This window comes from Malania oleifera, chromosome 9 (genome assembly GCF_029873635.1).
Source record: "Malania oleifera isolate guangnan ecotype guangnan chromosome 9, ASM2987363v1, whole genome shotgun sequence".
Lineage (NCBI taxonomy): Eukaryota > Viridiplantae > Streptophyta > Magnoliopsida > Santalales > Ximeniaceae > Malania > Malania oleifera.
In genome coordinates, this window is record NC_080425.1 from 88,375,919 (window position 1) to 88,399,563 (window position 23,645).

At 34.8% G+C, this 23,645-nt stretch overlaps 3 protein-coding genes across 3 annotated transcripts; all 3 read right to left on the minus strand.

Moving 5' to 3' along the window:
• Positions 1–699: 699 nt before the first annotated feature.
• LOC131163559 (putative disease resistance protein RGA4) lies at positions 700–4,986 on the minus strand. Its single transcript, XM_058120152.1, has 2 exons — positions 1,232–4,986; positions 700–1,006 (listed from the first exon to the last, which is right to left on the minus strand). The coding sequence occupies exons 1-2, from the start codon at positions 4,984–4,986 to the stop codon at positions 985–987; spliced, it is 3,777 nt and encodes a 1,258-aa protein (XP_057976135.1). The 3' UTR covers positions 700–984.
• Positions 4,987–18,002: 13,016 nt separating this feature from the next.
• Positions 18,003–21,643, minus strand: LOC131163560 (putative disease resistance RPP13-like protein 1). Its single transcript, XM_058120154.1, has 3 exons — positions 21,481–21,643; positions 21,324–21,370; positions 18,003–21,250 (listed from the first exon to the last, which is right to left on the minus strand). Exons 1-3 carry the CDS (start codon positions 21,641–21,643, stop codon positions 20,369–20,371), a joined length of 1,092 nt encoding a protein of 363 aa, XP_057976137.1. The 3' UTR covers positions 18,003–20,368.
• LOC131163561 (putative disease resistance protein RGA3) lies at positions 18,003–23,121 on the minus strand. Its single transcript, XM_058120155.1, has 2 exons — positions 22,682–23,121; positions 18,003–22,589 (listed from the first exon to the last, which is right to left on the minus strand). Exons 1-2 carry the CDS (start codon positions 23,119–23,121, stop codon positions 21,746–21,748), a joined length of 1,284 nt encoding a protein of 427 aa, XP_057976138.1. The 3' UTR covers positions 18,003–21,745.
• Between the last annotated feature and the right edge of the window lie 524 nt (positions 23,122–23,645).

Consider the following 23,645-nt stretch of genomic DNA (forward strand, 5'->3'; position numbering starts at 1 on the left):
GTCTTATGTATTAAGGATGATAAGAAAGGAATGATTGTGAATATTGGTTTAAGGGTTGAGGTGTTACATTTTTACTTTGATTGATTTATTATATAGATATAAATACATGTACACATACGGTTAGTTTATTTATTTTTTTAACCAAATGAAAGTTCTTATTTTATTTTTAAACAAGAATTCCTAGACATTCAAAATATATTTTCATCTAATTTCGATTGAATTTCTTTATAGGATAGAAATTTACTTCTCTTAGAAATATTTGATTGTAGTTAAAAAAGATAAAGATATTTATTGCACACAAAATGATACATAAATTTTCACTTATATACATAGAATGAACATTTGTTTAGTTTAGAAATACTTACTCTTTCTCTTAAAAGATTGTGATGCATTTGATAGAAAAATTAACTTGTAGGATGCTTCTGTTCTTTTTTTATTTAAATTGCTCTATCCAACACATTGTATTTTACATTCTGCAAAACATATTTTAGGAAGGAAGAAGGCTCCAAAAAGGAAAAGGGAATATGATAGAATAAAACTTAAGCCCTTGAGATATTAATTAGATAACAAAATTTACTTCTAAAGAACAAGGACAAGGAGAGTATTTTATCCACAAAAAAAAGAGGACGATCAGGAGAAGAAGAAGAACATAAGACATTTCCTCTTTTATTTTTGTCGCAAATAAACGCGGAGGAGTTTTTGATGAAACAAATTGAATCATTATTTACTAGAATTTATGATGAGAATTTCCAGAAGAAGGAAAATAAATTAAGGATATTTTTTTTTTAGATGATTCAACAAGAAATGAAATAAATAAATAAATAAATAATATGAGGAGGAGAAGGAGCAGACAGCACGGACCTATCTTTTTTTTTTTTGGATTATGCACTGGGTATCCACGTGTCCGTTTTACAGTCCACGTGACTAATCCGCGCCCCTAGAAATTGAAGCACGTAGCTATCTTGGTAATATTGGAGGGTACCCTCATGCATCCTGCTGCAAAACCCTGCATAGAATGAATCTAATCATTAAAAGAGTATGCGAAATTTGTGGTTCTTATTTTAAAAAATAAATAATTTTTTTCTTATAGTTTCTCTTAGTATCATCAATAACAATAAAAATTTTAAAAAAAAAAATCCGAGTAAAATAAATTAAAAACAGAAATAAAAATTATAAAATTCAAATATTAGTCATTAGTTTATGGATTTATAATGTATAATGTTATTAATACCACGGGGGAGGGAATGCTGTTGAAAAATGCGAGATGCGAGCAATCTTAGGCCAATCCTCCCCACCGTCCTTTTTGCATTTCTCTTCTAAGATAGGGCACCTCCAAATATTGAGATATTGTAAAGAGGCAAGGGAATGCATCCCATCTGGAAGTGATTCTAGTCGGGGGCACTTCATTAGTGTAAGCTCTCGAAGTGAGGTGAGGCTGCCCATCCACTCCGGTAAATTCCTCACACCAGGGCAGTCATTAATCCTTAAAGCCTGCAGAGATGTGGAATGCTTAAGCCACTTAGGGAGACGCATCATTTTTGGAATTCCTATAATTCTCACTTTCCTGAGGCTCTTGTTGAGATTCTCCCATTGCTTATCATCTTCGTCATCATCATTTGACAATTCCATCTCTTTGCAACCATGAATCTCGAGGGCCTCCAGGGAAATTAGATGTTGAATGCCACGAGGAGGCAAAGCCTTCAGGCCATCACATCCTAAAATCCGGAGATGCCGCAGAGAGGTTAAGCCTCTGAACCCTTCTTCGTCTCCCAAGCTCAGTAGCCTAGGGCACCCACTAATGCTCAATCCCTGTAGAGAAGTGAGGTTTCGAGGCCACTCCTCCGGTAGAGATTCCAAATCCCCAATTTCTGTTATATCCAGAGACCTCAAATTGGAAAAAGGGAATGATGGGATGAAAGAAGCAGATGAAGGAAGAGAAGAGGAGCTGGAGGAGGCGGCTGCAACTGTTGCAATTAGGCGGCTTTCTTGTGTTAATGCAGACGTCGTCGTCGTCGCCTTTTTTGTTGGCTGTTGGGTTAACACCCTCGCACCAACTCCTTCCAAATCCAGCTCTTCAACAGATGGATACAGAGGCATGGATGTCAGCTTAGGACATGCATTTATCTTCAATTTAATAAGACGGGGAAATGATAGTAATGGTACTACTAGTAGCGGCTGTTGTTGCCTCACACCACCAGTAGCAGTACCAGTAGCAGTAGCAGTAGCAGTACCACTATCTGTCACTTCCTCCCTCCACCATCCCTTCAAATTTCCCATATGGAAGAGTTCAAGTTGTTCAAGGGCAGGGAAGAATGGTAGCCCTGTCACCAAATTTGCATTTTCTTCTGCTGCTGCTGCTGATATTGAGGCCGCATTGTTAGACGGGGGGTTCGTTGACGACTTGTATTCTTTCCAACTCTCCTCCATGTACTCCACTGACCTCATGGAACGAAGAGAAAGAAACTTAAGATGTGGAAGCTGACCAAATGATGGGAGATGTTGGCACTCATGACATTCCCGCAATCTAATGTCAACAAGATTTAAGGAGCGCATGTTATCATGCATCATCCAACTGGCCCACCTTCTTCCACCAAACGCAAATATTTCCAACTTTTCCAGATTTGGGTGTGGCCAGAGGCTTTCCAATACTGATTCATAATCATAATCATAACCCTCCTCATCCGCATTCCTTTCCCGCTTCCAGTTCAAATACAGCTCTCGAAGGTGTTGCTTCTCCTTTAAAATCGCTCCCGATGCTGATGCTGCTGCGGCTGCATTTTTCTTCTTTCTCCCAAGCACAATCGTCAACTTCCCTTCCAGATTATTTAACCCTTCCAACTCGCTGAGTCCACCGCTTGTGGTTGCATTCTCGCCCACCACAAACTGGCTCAACGTTCGTAGGCAAGACAACTGCCCCACGCCCACCACAAACTGACTCAACGTTCGAAGGCAAGACAACTGCCCCACTCCGCGGGGCATACCTTTCAAACTCCGACACCCATCCAAATAAAGATGCCGCAGGTTGACTAAATTCTTAATATCCCTCGGCAATTCTTCGAGTCCAACACAACCAGAGAGCTTCAATGTCTGTAAATTCACTAGGCGAGTAATAGATTCAGGGAGTCGTTTCATACTGTAATTCCTAGAAAGGTCAAGATACCTTAGTTGCTTCAACTTCCCAATTGAACCTGGTAACATTTGGATCTCCTGATCATGCAAATCCAACACGCGTAGGCACCTGAATCTCGAAATAAGCTTTCGGCGACATGTTTCGCTCACTTGTGTGGTTGAAAAAATTGAACGGGATGGCAAAAGAAACGTTCTCAACCGCTTACCTGCATTGAACAATGGAGATTGAATTTCGATCGATGAACCTTCCGATTCAAAATGAAATGATAGGTGACATGTCTTTGCTGTAATATCTGCTGCCTCTAAGGTCCCAAAACAAATTCCTTTCCCAGCAACAGATTTTGCAAGGTCCTGCATCAGATCGTGCATTTTACAACTCACTATATCATCATCCCATTCATTTCTTTTTACATCTTGAAAAAAGGACCTTCTTAATAGCTCCGTAAAATACTGATCCCCAATCTCTTCTGCACATTGTTTTCCATCCTGTGAATGAAGAAAACCGTTTCCCATCCAAAGTTGGATCAAGGTTTGCTTTTTAATTTCAAAATCTTTGGGATACACTGAGCAGTAAGCAAAGCAGTGCTTTAAATATGATGGGAGGTCATCATAACTCAACCTCAAGACGGGTATAATATCATTTTCTTCTTGATCTATATTTGAAAAGTCTTTATTTTTAATGGATAACCAGTAATTGGTATCTTGGGAGCACAACAGGCTTCCCAAAGTCCGTATGGCAAGAGGAACGCCTGAACACTTTCTTACAATCTCCTTCCCAATTTCCACTTGTTCTCGGTTTTGTGGCTCTCCACCTGATTGAAATGCTATTTTCTTAAACAAATCCCAAGATCTCTCCTCATCAAGACCTTTTAAAACATATGGTTGAACCCGCCTGCCGGTAATTCCTGCAACCTCAAGACTTCGAGTTGTTACTATAATCTTACTTCCACTTGCACCGACCATTAGCAAATTTTTTAATTCATGCCAATACCCATAATTCTCATTCCACACGTCGTCTAACATGAGCAAGTATTTCTTACCACCAATTTCTTCCCGAAGCCGATTTTGCAGTGCATCCATCTGAAGGCGCTCAGGTTTCTTCTTAGTTGCAGATTCTAAAACATTTTCAACAATTCTCTTCACATTAAAATCATTTGACACACAAACCCTCATTTTTAGCACAAAATGTTCTCCAATTTTCTCATCATTGTACACATATTGAGCAAAAGTAGTCTTCCCTAGGCCCCCAATTCCAACAATTGGAATGATTGAAACATTATCTCCAACGGCAACGGGATTGCTCTCCAATAAAAGATCCATTATTTTATTTTTATCATCTTCCCTCCCAATAACTAGCTCTCTTGGAACAAAGGAATGAGTTTGCCCACTCGGCCTATATTTAAATGGTCTAGACTCCACGGAGCGATCAGTTAAGTTGAATTGGTTCTTAACCCTTGCAAGTTCATTCAGACTCTCCCTTGTAGCCTTAATCCTCTGACCCATTTTCAGACCAAAAGCAATCTGATTGGAGCTCGAAAAGAAAATGCATACCTTTCTCGCTAGTTTGTTTTGGGTCCTCCCTTGTTGCTGCAAAACTGTGGCAAAGAAATGATCGATCAAATCATCTGCATCATAAATTGCATCTTGAAGCATTTGAAGCCAAGTTGTGATCTGGTTGCAGTTATGGCTGCTCTGCTCCTCCGCATCCAAAAGCACATCCTTGATTGTGGAAACTGTGGTATTGAGTTTTTGGATTTCATCTTCGACAGCCCACGCCAATCCAATCTCTTGAAAAGCCCGAGAGCCCAACTTTTCAAGGAAGGTCTGAGCCAAGCCAAATAAAATTGTTTCAGCCATTGGTGATGACTTTGTGTGAAGATTACCTTGAGATGGAGCAGCAGTCCAAGTGATAAAAGTGATATCTAAGCTGCGAGGAGAGAATCAATTTAATAAATGTTGATCTGAAAAGGATTGTGGCCATTATCATCTCTATTAATATTAATATAATTGTTATCTTTGCAAATTAACATCAATGATCACATCCACAAACCATGGCAGCAATTGTTTTTCCAACTTTATAGATATTTAGCTTTCAGCTACCGTTTGCATGGATATATATAGAGCTATTTGCTGTTCCAGCTGAAATAAATTTATATTTTCTTATTTATAATGTTGATGTAGAAATTTAGACTAGTAAACCTAATAGTTTTATTTTTAAAATGAGACTCATATCAAATTATAAGGTGAAATTATTACGCTCTTTTCATTTATCATTTGTACCTAATTCCAATATCTCAATATATGTTTAATTAGAACTCTTCATCTCAAAATACGTAAAGGTTGGTTAATTGTTGATCCCGAAAAAATGTTGAAAATATTTCATTCATTCATTTGACGGGGGAAAATAAAAAAAATGAAAAATATACTTGTTAATTTTTTTATTTAGGTGAATATTAAAATTCAATATTTCTTATAATTTTAATTAGAATATTTTTATATGTTATTGTTTAAAATACTTTTTATGCCTTCATGTTTACATTGTGTCATAATAATATTTCATGTGGAAGTTTTTATTTTATAATTTTAATCAAAGTATCAATATAAATAACTTTAAATATTCATATTTTAATATTTGTAAAGTAAATTATGATACTATATTATTAATTTATTTTTAAAATATATGTAAAATTTATTAAAAATATCCTTGTCTTTGAAAAGTAAAACCAAATATTGCTAGTATGGATAAATTTCTATATTATATATTACAAATTAATTTGTGTACAAAAATATCTTTATCTTTAGAAGTAACACCAAACATTCTAGAAAAAAAATAAATTTGCAAAATATCAGTAGTAAATTAATTTGCAAACGCAAATAGATTTACCTTTTAAAAATAGTGCGTTGATGAATCTGAAAACCCAAATTTTCAAGGAGAGTATCAGGAACGCTACTCAAAATTGTTTCAGCTATTAATGGATATAGGTTCTACAATTTGTGAAGACTCCAATCTAAATGTGATTTGAGGCTAGATAGCTCCTGTAATTGTAACAGTGATGTCAAGATGGAGAAATTGAGACTATTATTATTATCGTAAATAATGTTATATAAAATATATTTGTAAGTCTTAATAAAGTTAGATAATTTTAAAAAATTAATAATATAGTCTCATAATTTATTTTATAGATATAAAAGTAAGTAATTATAAAAATTATATAAAGTACCTTGTATTATTAATTTCCTAGAAAATTTAGATTATATTGGTTTGTTAAATGCCTACTTTTGGTAATAGAATAGAAAATACAGAAATTTATATTCACACACACACACACACACACATATATATATATATATATATATATATATATATATTTGATTGAATGGAGCAGATTTATAAGGAAATAGAGAGCAGCAGGATCGCCCAACCAAGACTTGCATCTTCCTTCAACAAAAAGGAAAAGCATCAAGAAAAGAAAAAGAAAAAGGATTGAAGACTTTGTGTCCCTTTCATTTGTCAAGAAAGAAAAAGTGAGTAATGCCCCCACTTCACTTTAAACGCAACTGTCAAAATGTTATCTTCCTATTGCTAACATTACAAAGATTTATGCGGTTGGATTATAATACTTTCGTGTTAATAAATTCAAATTTTGTTTTAAAAAATAAAGATGAGTTATCTCTTTTCTTTTGTACAATCTAATTCCATTATAGACATTCAATTGAAAAAAAATAAATTTTACGTGAGCTTATTTTAGTGAATAATATTGAATCAACATTTTATTCAAATTTTAAATTATTATTATTTTACATTATTATACTTATATAATTTCATGATGTCATTATTATTATTATTATTATTATTATTATTATTATTTTGTACATTTATTTAACCCTCAAATTTCTATAATGCACTATGAAATTTAGTTTTTTCTTAATTTTTAATCATATTAAAATAATTTTTTATAGAATTTAACATAAAAAATATATAGTGAAAAATAAATTTCCTTCTTATTTTTTTTTTCTTTTCCTAAACAAAATCCTTGATCCAAACCAGTCATTATGGATGCATAATTCATATTTTGAAATTTATTTGTTTTAGCATTACTTTAAGGGCCCATTTGGATCAAGGATTCTGGTTGAAAAAAGGAAAAGAAATTAAAATAAGAAGGAAACTCATTTTCCTCTATATTTTTCCTCTATACCAAATACTATTTGTAAACACCCAAAATAAACAGCATTTTATTTTCTTCATGAAAAAAAAATATAAAAATAAAATATAGAGAGAGAAATTCAGGAAAAAGGGAAATATAGGGAAACAAATTTTACATTTAAAAAAAAAGAAGAAAATATACAATAAAAAGAAAAAGAGCAAGAGGTTCCTCTATATTTTTCCTCTATACCAAATACTACTTGTAAACACCCAAAATAAACAGTATTTTATTTTCTTTATGAAAAAAAATACAAAAAATAAAATATAGAGAGAGAAATTCAAGGAAAAGGGAAATATAGGGAAACAAATTTTACATTTAAAAAAAAAATACAATAAAAAGAAAAAGAGCAAGAGGTGGCCAGCAATCTTTAAATCTACAATTTTAAACCTGCAAGGAAAGAAAAGAGAAGCTAAGCATGTGCCAAAAATAAAAAATAAAGATGAGACTATTTTAAATAAAATCTGATTTTGCTCATTATTCGGAGCATTTTCATTAAATCAGAAGGGGAAATTATAGGAGGAACCGGCCCCTCCGCGTGTAGCTATGCTTCGCCTTCCAATTTTTGACGCGTGGCATGTGGGGGCCCACGTTAGAAAAGGAAACTCCACACCCGCTGCACTTGCTGCTACGCTTCTCTTCCTCCCTTCTACGCTCTGTTCTTCGCCTGAGATGAACATGTGCCATCTAATGTGCTTGAGATCCCACCTTGAGTTGCCATTGTCGTCGCCTCCGTCACCACCGCTGTTATTTCTGGCCACAGCATATTTTAAAAAATGTGAATTGGATAAAATATAATACAAAATTTTCTTGAACTTCTTTTAAATTCATAAAATAAAAATTCAAACTATGAAATTATCGCGAGGACCCGCCAAACACTGGCATGGGTGCATCTACCGGAAAAAGGGTGTGAATTTTGAAAAAAATGTATTTTCATGAAAAACATGATGTATAGAGTCGTTACTAACCTTTTGAAGTGTGGTCAGAACACTTTATTACTACCCAATTAAGGGTAGAATCGGTCTGCGCTATCGGAGTCAAATTCGGGAGTTCAGTTACGCGAGGGAAAGGTATTAGCATCCTCTACATGCCCGTTCTTACAAACGGTACCTAATTAACCAAAAATTATGTCAAAATAAATCTAACAAGTCTTTAAAAATCACTCCCTATCAAAAAAAATTTTCATGGAGAGGAAGGTCTCCCATATAATTTTTCCATATATGCCTAAACACCTTTGCACCTTTCTTGAAATTAAAAATTATTAATTTTGAATTTTTATTTATTAAGAAAGTGAAAAGTAAATAAATGAAAGGGGTATAATGTAACGTTGTGAGCAAAAAATCATCAAAATTAAATAATATAGAATCGAATTTTGGGAGCTCCCCTCTCTTTCTCTGATTTGAAAAGAAAGAAAAAGAAACGATGTTTGTTAAGTATGCCTTAAACGCTTTGATCTAAATTCAAAGTATATGTTATTTGGTAAAAAGAAAAGGAGAATATGATGACTTTACGTCTTTATTTTTTGAAAATAAAGGAAAAAAAATAGTACTCATCATCTGTCCAGTGTCATTCATCTCATCATGGTTTTCACCTAAGAAAATGAGATGTATACATTTCACATGAGGGGATGTAAAATGCTAGTATTAATTTTGGCATTTGTATAGATTTGGATAAAATATAATACAAATTGTCTCAAGTTTCTTTTAAATTCACAAAATAAAAATTCAAGTTTTGAAATCTATGCCTCCAAACAATGCCTTATTAAAATTATGTAAAATATTTTAAAATTTTAATATTTATACAACATTATCGATAAGAATTCAATAAATACATTTATTTTTTATTTTTTTATTATAAAAAATCTCAATTTATGTCTTCTTTCAATAAAAATGTTAATAAACGTATCAATACAATTTGAAAATTGTGATTTATTACATGAAGTTTTTACATACACTACAAGGAAAAAAGGTTATTATTGACAGTTTTAAATAGTCACTAATAATCAAAAAATCGTCACTACTAGTATTAGTCGCGATTTTGTCGGTATTAGTGACGGTTCCGGTTTTGTCACCATACCTACGGATACTAATACTTATTAGTGACGAAATATTCAAACCGTCACTAATAGTGGAGTATTAGTGACGGAAAAAAAATCGTCACTATTAGACTACGACCGTCACTATAAATCATACATATTGTCAGATCAAATTCATCACTAAAGGGCACGTATTAGTGACAGATTTAATAACCTTCACTAATATAACACTATTAGTGACGGTCAATAATGTAACGTCCCGAATTGGAATATAACTCTAATACCACCTTGTGACGCACTGAACCCGTCTAATGGGGCCCAAGTCCCACATGTTCTATTCACTTGTATCTGATTCTATATCATCAATTATGCAGCAGAAATAATAATAATTCCTCAATAATTTACCAGAGTTTCTATATGTCTATAATCTCAAAAGATATACCCAACATCCAGTATTCACAAAAACATATATATACCTAAGAAAACTTAAACAAACCCAACAATATACATCAAAAATCTATATTATCTTTCCTTTTTTCAAAAATGCTATACCAACCTCGAGCTCATTAGAGCTGATCACGTGAAGGTCCTGAAAATGATAGAATTCATGTCGGGTGAAAAAGATAAAGCACTGATTTTTGTGATTAATAATAAATGTGGTTCCCAAGTCTAGCAGGGAACCATGACATTCCAGCTCCCAATTCTCAACCCACCCAACTGCCTTCAATTCCCCTCCCCCATTTTGTAACGACCTACTCCTTTTTCACATATATTTTTTTTTAATAAATAAATTATCATCACATCATACATTCCAGCTCAACAGGTCACAATCCACTTGGACCCGTGAGCACCAGGGATATATCAAAGCATAAAACAGAAGCCCTAGCAGCAAAAAATATACAAATATGTACATCTCAATATCATATACCACAATATACCAGAGTTACTACAATCACTGTATTTTCATATATACATCCCAAAAATAAAACCTAGGGACATTTCCCACAAAATCTAACTGTCCCTACAAAACTTATCCTTCAAAAAGGATAGATAGACCGTACTATATCAGCGAGGCTTTTCCCGCTCTCTTATCCGGGGCTCCTGAAAAGTTAATAAGATTTAGGGGTGAGACACCTCTCAATAAGGGAAATAAACTAATACTAGTGTGTGGCAACATAAGTATTATGTGTTCTACATATACCATACATAACATATTCAATACTGTTTATCAAATATGGGAAAACATACATATATATCAACATATAGCAGAATATATTGCATTTTCATAAACATATCTCATCTCATACACTAATAATAACATAAAACAATCCTGGTAGGTTAGCTGGCTGTTGTCATGTATTACCCCCACATGACTGGGTTGTGTGGCCCTAAGGCGGGACCTGACAATGGTTGGCCAACCACTGCCAAGTCAAACAGTAGTCTGTAGGTCCGATGGGTCTACCCAGACTGGTTCGTACACCAGGGGCGATAACAGCACACTTCTTGAAAATAACCACATCGACCATCTAATCTCACACCACTCCGTACAGCGGCGTTAACACAGATATCATGATCACGAGGACCATGGACACATAGCAACGGTACCATACAAGTGCTAGCCTAGACCAAGCCAACCAGGTTCTGATATCATATACATATACTAAAATCGTGATACATGGATATCTCATATCAATAATTATCAAATGAATCATATCATTTTCACATATACATATTTCATGAAAATCACCGGCCCGTACGTCGGAATTACACATTTTATCATAGCTCGGCCCATACGTCGGCAAATCACATAGCACAGCCCATACGCTGGAAAATCACATAGCTCGGCCCGTACGCCGGCAAATCACGTAGCACAGCCCGTACGCTGGCAAATCTCATCCACATAGCACGACCCGTAGGCCGGCAAACATATCCACATAGCACGGCCCATACGCCGGCAAACATATCCACATAGCACGGCCCATACACCTGCAAATCACATATATATATATATATATATATATAAATATCTCCGCTCGTACGCCGGTTTTCCATTATAGAAATTCATATCGTCCCCATTTGCAGAAAATAGTATTTCACAACATTTTTATACTCATGCCACACTAAACAAATTTTCTACATATTCAACATATCATCATTTAAACAGTATTTTCCGAATATAAATCATACATATAAATATATTTATTTTTCCTGAAACTAGATGTTACATATATATATATACATGCATTTTTTCAAAACAAAACTAGTTTAGTTTATCCCCTTACCTGATTCCTGAAAAGCCCATAAGAAAATCTTCCCCGTACCCACAAGGTTCTCAACTCAATACCCTGAAAATGAAAACTCGCAGAATTAAAGTTTAGTATTTTCGTACGTACAACATTTTATATAACTACCACTAAGTCAGATTCGACTTAAAAAGTCTTACCTCAACTTAGGGATGATTCCCAACGTTCCTAATCAACACCCTGGAACTGAAAATTTTCAGTATTAAAGTTCAGTATTTTTAAGCGTATATCACTTTCTTCAACTGTCAAAAATCCAAATATTGAATATAAAACCTTACCTTGGATTTAAGATGAAACCCAACTTCATTTCCCTGACGATCTGCTCCGGTAGACTTGTAGAGAACTTCGCCAGGAGCGTCGTGGTGGCTTCGGTTTGTCGATCCGGCGTAAAACTAGCCCGGAATCGAAGAGAGAGAGAGTCGTAGGAGAGAGAGAGAGAGGAGAGAGAGAGAGAGAGAGTGAAAAGAGAAGAGAGAGAGTGCACTCACGCCCACCAAAATCCAATTCAATTTGGATTTGACTTTCAAAGCTTCTTAAAGAAGCTTGTGTTAGTTTATATATATATATATATATATATAATAGTAAACCTTAATTAAAGTAAAGCTTCTTGAAGAAACTTTCATACTTTATATATATATATACCTTTAACCTACATATTAAATGCATATCATAATAACTTACTTATATATATATATATATATATATATATATTTGTTCATTATCATACTATTCATTTTACTTGTTAATTTAATTAATTAATTTTATTTTATTATTTTATTATTATTTTTTTTAAATTTTATTTTTTTCCCGTTTACTACATTCCTCCTCCCTTAAAAGAATTTCGTCCTCGAAATTTACTGTTTCCGTAATTCGCCATCCTTTAATTAGGAAAAAGGGTCTACTCATTTTATTACCTACCCTCACTTATGGCGGAGGAATACCGTAGTTACATTTTGAGTCTTAGAAAATTACATATACAAAAGAAAACCATTCTCCTAAAACTAAAGTATTACACTATTCAACCATTACATGTACTTGCAACAGAAAACTATTTAACTATTTACATTTATTCACTCAGACTTCTTGAAATAAATGCGGGTACCTCTGCTTCATCTGCTCCTCAGACTACCAAGAAGCCTCTTCTACTGCATGAGTCCTCCATAAGACTTTTACTTGAGGAATCATCCTGTTACGTAGCTTTTGCACTTTCCTATCCAGAATCTGTACTAGTACCTCCTTATATCCCAGTGAATCACTAAGCTTCAACTCATCATAATTGATGACATGAGAAGAGTCTGGGACGTATTTCCTCAACATAGCAACATGAAATACGTTGTGAATCCTGGACAATACAGGTGGCAAAGCTAGCTTGTAGGCTACCGGTCCCACTTTATCTAGAATCTCAAATGGACCGATAAACCTAGGACTAAGTTTACCCTTCCTCCCAAATCGCATAACCCCTTTCATCGGAGCTATCTTCAAAAATACGTGATCACCTACGTCAAACTCTAAATTCCTACGGCGATGATCGGCATAACTCTTCTGTCGACTCTGAGCTGCACTGATCCTGTCCCTGATAAGACGAACTTTATCACATGCCTGCTGAACCAGCTCTGGCCCCACTACTCGCCGCTCACCCACTTCATCCCAGAACAAAGGAGAACGGCATCTCTTACCGTACAGAGCCTCAAATGGTGTCATGCCAATGCTAGACTGATAACTGTTATTATACGCAAATTCTACTAATGGCATGAACTAAGTCCAACTACCCTCAAAGTCTAGTACACACGCTCTGAGCATGTCCTCTAATATCTGTATCGTCTTCTCAGTCTGCCCGTCTGACTGAGGATGGAATGCCGTACTAAACGATAACTGAAACCCCAGAGCCTCCTGCAAATTCCTCCAAAATCGTGATGTGAATCGTGGGTCTCGATCCAACACAATAGATACAGGCACCCCATGAGAACGTACTATCTCCTGAATGTAAATCTCCGCTAAAAGGCTGAGGGAGTAGCTGATCTTGATGGGAATAAAGTGGGTGATCTTCGTCAATCGATCAACAATCACCCAGATGGCATTACGACCATGTAACGTCATCGGCAGTCCTGACACGAAGTCCATCGATATGTGATCCCACTTCCACTCCGGGATGAATAACGGCTGCAACTGCCCTGTCGGTCTCTAGTGCTCAGTCTTTACCTGCTGGCACGTCAAACATTGCGCTACATACTCGGCAATCTCTCTCTTCATACCACTCCACCAGTATGACTCTCGCAGATCTCTGTACATCTTCGTACTACCGAGATGAACTGTATACAAAGATCTGTCAGCCTCCTCTAGAATAGTCTTCCTGATCTCAATATCGGCAGAAACACATAAATGGAGCGGAACCGCAAAGCTCCATCATCTGCGATACTGAACTCCTCCCCCTACCCACTCTGTACTCTGTCTATCACCTTCACTAGCTTTGGATCTTCCTTCTGGGCAGCTTTAATTCTCTCCTGCAGGGTAGGCTGTACCACTAGGCTGACAATACATACTGGGAGATCACTCTCCACCAACTCTATGCCGAGTCTCTCCAGATCCATTATGATCGGATGCTGGATCCCCATAGCTGCCAACACTGGCTCCCTGGATTTCCTACTCAACGCATCAGCTACCACGTTTGCTTTCCCTGGGTGATAACTGATGGTACAATCAAAATCCTTAATCAGCTCCAACCACCTTCTCTGCCTCATATTCAGTTCTTTCTGCGTAAAGAAATACTTCAAAATTTTATGGTCAGAGAAGATCTCACACCGCTCACCGTACAGGTAATGCCTCCAAATCTTCAGTGCGTGTACCACTGCAGCCAACTCAAGATCATAGGTAGGGTAGTTCTTCTCATATTCTTTCAACTGCCTGGATGCATACGCCACTACCCTGCCATGCTGCATCAATACACAACCAAGTCCTTTCAAGGACGCGTCACTGTAAATGGTATACCCCTCACCCCCAGATGGAATGATCAACACTGGTGCTGTGACTAGTCTCTGCTTCAGCTTTTGAAAACTTTGTTCACAGCTATCATCCCACTCAAATCTGACATTCTTCCTTATCAGTCGTGTCAAAGGCCCTGACAAAGTTGAGAATTCCATTTTCATCAGTTCATTTTCGCATATACATATCTAATAAACAGCCCTAAACTCGAAAAAAATATATAATTTAAACAGTTGGCATTTTACCCATACTGAAACATATATACATACATATAACACAATTTATATTTCCATTAAATTCATAAAAATTCTAATTTAATATATATTTTTCTCCTTACTGGTTTCTTAAACTACACCAACAGGGACTCCAAAAAATACCTGCGGCGCTCACCCGGACCCTAAAATTAAATTTCTAGTTCTAATAAATTATTCTTAAATAAAATATTAATTTAATACTTCCTAGGCCTTTAAATACCCAATAAATAATTATCTCCTTAAATTTAGCCAAATTCTCAAATCTCAAATCCCACTCTCGCTTTGGAGTAGGGTCTAGAAAACTTCAATTGACAAATTACCTACGTCAAAATGATGGTGACGACGACTAGGACCCTGTGGTGGTGTCCGTTCGTTGATTTAACAGCATATTAACGGCGAAATTGAGAAAATGGAGAAAAACTACCTTTTCCCAGGAGCAGTGCCTAAGCCGTTCCTATGAAAAATCTGCTCCAATAGAAATGTCGGCAGCGGAACCAGGAATCCAACGACACTTTCTGTTTCCCGATCCGTCGCAAACTCGTCGAGTAATTGAGAGAAGAAGAGAGACGGAGACGGAGGCGGCTAGCGCACACGTAGGAAAGTTTCAGGGGGGTAGGGGTGTGGCCGCCTGACATTTTCCCCTTTCTTTTTCTTTCTTCTTCTTCCTTCTTCTTCTTTCTTCTTTCTTTCTTCCTTCTTTCTTATCCTTCTGTTAGTACTTTATATATATATATATATATATATATATATATATATATATATATAAAAGTTTAATATATATATATATATACATATATATTTATATATTATATTAACCATGTATATATTTCTCTTATTTCAATTAGTTTTTTTTTTTTAAATCCAATGTAAAAATATTTAATTTAATAACTGATTATTTAATTATTTAATTTATCTTAATTTAATTTAATTTCTTTAATTTTAATTTTTTTTCTCTTTTTCCACATCATTCCTTTATTTATTTATCTGTTATTTTATTTATTATTATTATTTTTTCTAAATTATTTTAATCCTTTTAAATTTCTGAGTCTTTACACTCTAAACCATAACTTTCTCGACATTATCAGACAAGGTTGGAATGCGCAAGTCCAGGGCTTTGACCAATTCAAATTGGTGAGGAGACTTCAGGGCCTCAAAAAACCTGTAAAGGCTCTTAATGCATCCTATTTCTCCCAACAAAAACTGCACGACAATCCCTCGGATGGTGACCTGCAACTACTACTGAATGAAAGGAGAGGGACTGTGAAATGATAGATGGGAAAAGAGAGGGAATGTGAAATGATAGGTGGTCTGAGTGTGTTGGATTTGAAAGCTTGGAATCTTTCCTTGCTCATAAAAACACTCTGGAATATCCACTCTAAAAAAGATTTTGTCTAGTCCAAATGCGTCAATCAAATCTACCTGAAAGGTTCAAGTCTGTGGGAGGTTAGGATATCAAATGATGAATTCTCACTATACAAAAAGCTCATTAGAATTAAGAATCAGATTATGTGAAGATGTGCGAACCACCTGAATGCATTGCTTCAGCTTTTTGAGGTATGGGACCTCGATCATTCTAGCTCTTTCATTTGCTATAACTTCTGGATAACTAAAGGAACTACAGTTCCTTGGTCCATGGTGGTTTGGAAGGGTGGAAGTACCCCCTATACATACTTTCACTCTTTCGCTAGGAATTATAAGGAAACTACCTACTTGTGATAGACTTATTGGGTTTGAAGGAAACATGTATTGTTCCTTTTGGTTGGTAAGAGAGTTGGTTTGGTCTCTACTGTTTATCTCATATGGAATGCCAGAAGTAGGAAAAGGTTTGAAGGAAAATTCATATCTCCAATGGAGTTGATTGTGACCATTCAGAAACATATATACGCAGTACTAGGCCAAAAGGTCCCTAGATTTGCTCAGGCTCTCTTAAGATCCTGAGTGTTAACTTTATTGCTTGTAATTTTGATGGAGTTCATTTCCTCCCTTATATCTGCCAAGTGTTCCCTGTAAATACTCATTTTGATCAATATATTTACTTTTCGATCAAAAAAATAGTATGATAAATTGATAGATCATCGACTCTCTTTGTGCTACAGATAGCGGTAATAAATAGAACATAACATTTAAATATTTCCTACTCAATAATAAAATATATAAAGATTTTCCTATTTAATTAAATATAGTTAATGTATATATATTTATAGTGTATGATTATTATATATTAGATTTTAACTAAATCACAAAATTATAAATTCAGCAAATCTCGCTATTCCAAGTAGCGATATTTAAAGGCGAGGCCCTATTCTTGTAGAGACGCGTGACAACGAAATATCGCTACTTGGTAAAATACGTTAGAATCATTCTGGGAAATACTTCCTAAGGTATTATTTAATATATTTTTTTTAAAAAAAAGTTAAAATTGAAAAAAAACTCAATCTTATCATCATCGTCGGCTCCCACCCAATCATACCAGTAATTGAATCTCTATACCATTACTTCAGCGCAGGCTGCGCTGCGCATCTCTTTAAATAGAGTGACAGCGCCTCGAATTTGTTTTTTCTTTTTTAATAAATAAAATCAGTATCAATGATTGGATTCGTTGCTAGTAGTTATATATAACTAGTAATGGAGGACGCCTGCACCCTACAAATAATGGAAAAGTGAAATTTAAAAATTATTCGCTTGACCGTTAGTGAAAAAAAATTCTTATGTCGTTTTTGTAACTCTTTTCATCTCACCTTTTTATTAGTATTGCAGCCATACCCTCAAACTTCTATAATGCACTATGAAATTTAGTTTTTTGTTAATTTTTAATTGTATTAGAACAATTTTTTTATTTTAAACAAAATTTGACATAAGGAAAAAATATAGTGAAAAATAAATTTCCTTTTTTTTTTTTTTTTTTTTTCTTTTCCATAACAAAATCCTTGATCCAAATAGCCATTATGGATGCATGATTCATATTTGAAATTTATTTGTTTTAACATTAATTTAAGGGCCTATTTGGATCAACGATTTTAATTGAAAAAAGGAAAAGAAATTAAAATAAGAAGGAAACTCATTTTCCTTTATATTTTCCCTCTATACCAAATACTACTTGTAAACACCCCAAATAAACAGCATTTTATTTTCTTCATGAAAAAAAAAATACAAAAAATAAAATATAGAGAGAGATTCAGGGAAAAGGAAAATATAGGCAAACAAATTTTACATTAAAAAAAAAGAAAGAATAAATACAATAAAAAGAGTAAGAGCAAGAGGTGGGCTAGCAATCTTTAAATCTGCAATTTTAAACCTGCGAGGAAAGAAAAAAGAAGTTAAGCATGTGCCAAAAATCAGAAATAAAGATGATTTACAGGAATAATTTAAATTAAATATTGATCGATTAAATTGATAAATTGTTTTAAAGGTTGATTGAGCAAACGACCTTTAAAAAATTTAAAGTTTAGAGTTAACACTCATTTTTAACTTTATATTATGTCCTTATTTACCGTTTAACACTTTATTTCTTAACTTTTAAATATATCATAAATATTCTATGACCAACTCATAACTAGTTATATATATATTTTTTATGTCCAATAGTTTTTCAACATATTTGTAAGCAATTTTAAAAAAAATATATCTATATATATTATAAAATTTACTATTATTATATTATATTATTATTAGAATAAAAAATTAAAACACAAAACTATTGAATGAAGTGCCCATTTGCTTTATGTATGTATATGGACGTTTCCCATTTTTATTTTTTTATTTTTTTTAGATTTACATGAGAATTCCAAGCTATTCGGACTCCCTGATGCAGCACCAAACCCACGGGATGCCGGAAGTAATTTATCAATAATTAATTTTAATGAAAAAAACCTAATGAACTTCAAAGTAGCGCTAAGAATTACTGCAAATCCAGACTGGCAGCTTATTCTTTGGTATTTTACATAAATTGAACATACTAAAAAAAGAATTAAAATCTGTGTTGAAGTTCACAAAACAACTGAACCAAAAAAAGAGTGTCATTTAATCTCTAGCTATATATCAATCCATCTCTCAAACATACGAGTATGCCAAAAGGAAAGAAGCAATAAGTCAAATTTACAAAGTAGAGAGGAGGAACATATAATTATTTACTTTGCAAAGATTCCATATCAAAGAGACAACTAATTATATGAAAACTTTTTAATTTTTTTTTTTTTTAAGGCAGGCCTTAGATAAACAATATGGCTACTCTTTTGTGACTAGTTGGTCACAAGTTTAACTCCAACAGCCACTCTGCATAAAAGATTTGATGTTGCTTGCATTTGATTTACAAATACTATCAATTTATGATTTAAAAGAAATTGATTTAAAGGCCATATTTTTATAAATGAAAATATGATATTAACTATCAATTTGAGCAAAAGTCTGTATAGTTTTTTATAACATTTTTTTTTTTCAAATCTATACAAATACTAAAAAGAGGCAAAAGATTTGATGTTGCTTACAATTGATTTACATCTTTCAGCATTAGATCTTCTCCTAATATTGCAAAAGCCACAAAGGTTTTGAAATTACACAAATTATTGTGATTCTTCAATTAAAAGAATGATTCTATAGGTAATTTAGAAAGGGTGGACACATAGAAAGTAAGTAGATTTTTGTTTATGTTTTAAATGAATAGGAACAAAATTATACACATAAAACAAAAATTCCTATACTATGGACTTAAAACATTTTTGTTTCCTAAATTTTCCATGTGCAAATAATGATTGAATATAGACGTAAGCAAAAATCTATAAAAATTTACTTGTAACAAACTACTTCATAACAAACTCACAACTACCTATATGCCTTTACTTTTTAACATAGGACAATATCATGTATAAATTAATAAATTTCAATATGATAAGTTACTAGCTAGCTATTATTTAACCATATTTGTTTAACATGTCACACCATAGTTCATAATGTGCTACATAATAAAGACAAAAAAAGAATTTAATTCAATTATGCAACATAAAAGGAAAAATGTAAAATAAATAAATAATTAATTATATAAAAGAATGCATGAGAATATAAACAGTCCAATATCTCTAATATAAGTTACCATATTGGGACAGCATGAGGATAATAATAATAATAATGATAAAGCAATTAAATTATTACCTCTGGTTTTTCCTATTTCTGTTTCCCCAATATGGCTCATCAAACGAAGATGGATAAGAGGGAAGTTCATTCAATAATCAATGAAGTAACTGCAGAGGAAAAGATAAATCTAAACTAGTGGAATAAAAGCTGAGAATTTCCAGAGGAAGGAAAAGGCGAAGGGTATTCGATGGAGTTCCTTGTTTCTTTTAAAGGTAACTGAGGAGTAGGAAGATAAATATGATAGCAATTTAATTTTTTTTTTTGAAAAAAGGAACGCATATATACATACCTATTGGCTTGGCAGTTAGCAAACAATCCAAATTTGGAAGAGTGTGCACGTCACCATATAACTATTGAGGGGACGTGAGCGATCTTGCGCCAATCCTCCCCTGTTTCTTTTTCGCATCTTTTCAATAAAAGTGGGCATAGACAAATATGCAACTCTTGAAGAGAGGTGAGGCAACGCATCCCTTCCGGCAGTGATTCTAGTTGGGGGAATTCCCGAAGCCGAAGGCTTGGAAGCGAGGTGAAAGATTGCATGTTAATCATCCAACTTGGCCACCTTCTCCCACCGTACCCTGTCATCCTCAATTCTCTCAGATTTGGGGGCGACTGAAGGCCATCCAACACTGATTCATAATCATCCTCCTCCCCATCCTCGTGGCTTTCTTGCCTCCACTCCAATTCCAGGTCTCGAAGGTGTTGCATTTCCTTCAAATTCGCTTCCGATGCTTCTGCACTTTTTATCCTTCTCCTCATTACAATCTTCAACTTCCCTTCCAGATTATTTAACCCTTTCAACTCGTTGAGTAGTCCACCGCTTGTGGTTGCATTCTCGCCCACCACAAACCAATTCAACGTTCGAAGGTTAGACAACTGCCCCACTCCTTGCGGCATACATCTCAAACTCTCGCACCCTTCCAAATTAAGATCCACCAATTTGACTAAATTCTTAATATCCGTCGGCAATTCTTCGAGTTCCAGACACCTAGTGAGATTCAGCGTCTGTAAATTCACCAGGCGGGTAATAGATTCAGGGAGTTGTTTCATACTGCGGTTCCAAGAAAGGTCAAGATACCTTAGTTGCTTCAACTGCCCCACTCCTTGCGGCATACATCTCAAACTCTTGCATTTTTCCAAATTAAGATCCACCAATTTGATTAAATTCTCAATATCCCTCGGCAATTCTTCGAGTTCCTCACACGAAGAGAGCTTCAGAGTCTGTAAATTCACCAGGCGGGTAATAGATTCAGGGAGTCATTTCATACGGTCGTTCCCAGAAAGGTCAAGATACCTTAGTTGCTTCAACTTCCCAATTGAATCTGGTAACATTTTGATCCCCTGCCGAAACAAATCCAACACGCGAAGGCACCTGAATCTCGAAATAAGCTTTCGGCAACATGTTTCGTCCACTTCTATGGAGGATGGCAAAAGAAACGTTCTCAACTTACCTGCATTGAACAGTGTAGATGGAATTTCCGTCGAATAACTTTCCGACTCATAAGGGAATGACAGGTGACGTGTCTTTTCTGTAATATTTGCTGCCTCTGAGCTCCCACGACAAATTCCTTCCCCAGCAACCAATTCTGCAAGGTCGTGCATCAGATCATGCATTTTACAACTCTCTATATCATCATCCCGTTTATTTCTTTGTACATCTTGAAAAAAGGACCTCCTTAATAGCTCCGTAAAATACTGATCCCCAATTTCTTCTGCTCATTGTTTTCCATCCTGTGAATGAAGAAAACCGTTTGCCATCCAAAGTTGGATCAAGGTTCGCTTCTTAATTTCAGAATCTTTGGGATATAGTGAGCAGTAAGCAAAGCAGTGCTTTAAGTATGACGGGAGCTCATCATAGCTAATTCTCAGGATAGGCAAAATATCACTTTCTTTTTGGGCTATTTTTGAAAATTCTTTATTTTTAATGGATTCCCAGTACTTGGTATCTTGGGAGTACAATAAGCTTGCCAAAGTCCGTATGGCAAGAGGAACACCTAAACACCTTTTAACAATCTCCTTTCCAATGTCCACTTGGTTTTGTGGCTCCTCGCCTGGTTTAAATGCCATTTTCTTAAACAAATCCCATGACCTTTGCTCATCAAGACCTTCTAAAACATATGGTTCAACGGGGCTTGTGATTTCTGCAACCCTACGGCTCCGAGTTGTTACTATAATCTTACTTCCACTTGCACATACATTTAACAAATCTTTTAGTTTGTCCCACAATGTATGATCCTCATTCCAAACATCGTCTAAAACAAGCAAGTATTTCTTACCACCAATTTCTTTCCCAAGGCGAACTTGCAGTGTATCCATCTGTAGGCCCCCCTCAGTTTTCTTCTCAGTTGCAGATTCTAAAATTTTTTCAACAATTCTCTTCATATTAAAATCATTTGACACACAAACCCACATTTTTGGCGTAAAATGTTCTCCAATTTTCTCATCATTGTACACATATTGAGCAAGAGTAGTCTTTCCTAGGCCCCCCATTCCAACAATTGGAATGACTGAAAAGTTATCTCCGATGGCAACATGATGCAGTCCAGTAAACGATCGGCTATTTTAGTTTTGTCATCTGTCCTCCCAATAACTTTTTCTTTAGGAAAAAAGGAATGAGTTTGCTCCCTCTCCCTATATTTAAGTAGTCTAGACTCTGTGGGTTGATCAGTTAAGTTGAATTGGTTCTTAAGCTTTTCATGTTCATCCACCCTCTCCCTAATAGCCTTAATCCTATGACCCATCTTCAGACCAAACACAATCTGATTGGAGCTCGAAAAGAAAAGGCACAGCTTTCTCGCAAGTTTGTTTTGGGTTATCACCTTTTGTTGCAAAGCTGTCGTAGAGACATTGTCGAGCAAATCTTCTGCATCGTAAACTACATCTTGAAGCTCTCGAAGCCAAGTTGTTATCTTGCGGTTATGGGTACTTTGCTCCTCCGCATCCAAAAGCACATCCTTGATTATGGAAACTGTGGTATTGAGCTTTTGAACTTCCTCTTTGACAGCCCATGCCAATCCAATCTCATTAAAAGCACTAGAACCCAATTTTTGGAGGAGAGTCTCAGCCAAACCGAACAAAATTGCTTCAGCCATCGGTGATGATTTTGTGTGAAGATTACTTTGAGATGGAGCAGCAGTCCAAGTGATAAAAGTGATATCCAAGCTGAGAGGAGAAGACCAATAAATTAATAAATTTCGATTTGAAAAAGATTGTGACCGTTATCATCTCTATTATCTTATGCAAATTAAGATCAAGTTGTGTCATTGGGCTTCATCTACAAAACACGTAAAACTAAAAACACCCCAACAATTCAGTGTTTATGAAAGCAAAGAGGCTTAAGTGACTTTGAAATGACCAAAACACTTAAATCTATGGTGTTATAAAATAAAAAAAATCACAATTTTGTCAAAAAAAATCACAAATACTATCTAAATTATAATTTTATTTATTAGAGATGTAACTCAATTTTTGTTAAATATAAAAGTATATATTTATATTATAGTTTTCAATTTGGAGAATAAAAAATCCACAAGAATAGTGGATGAAGATGTCACCATGGGTTATTAATAATTTTATCTATAATTTTATGTCATTATTAAAATTCAATATTTCTTAT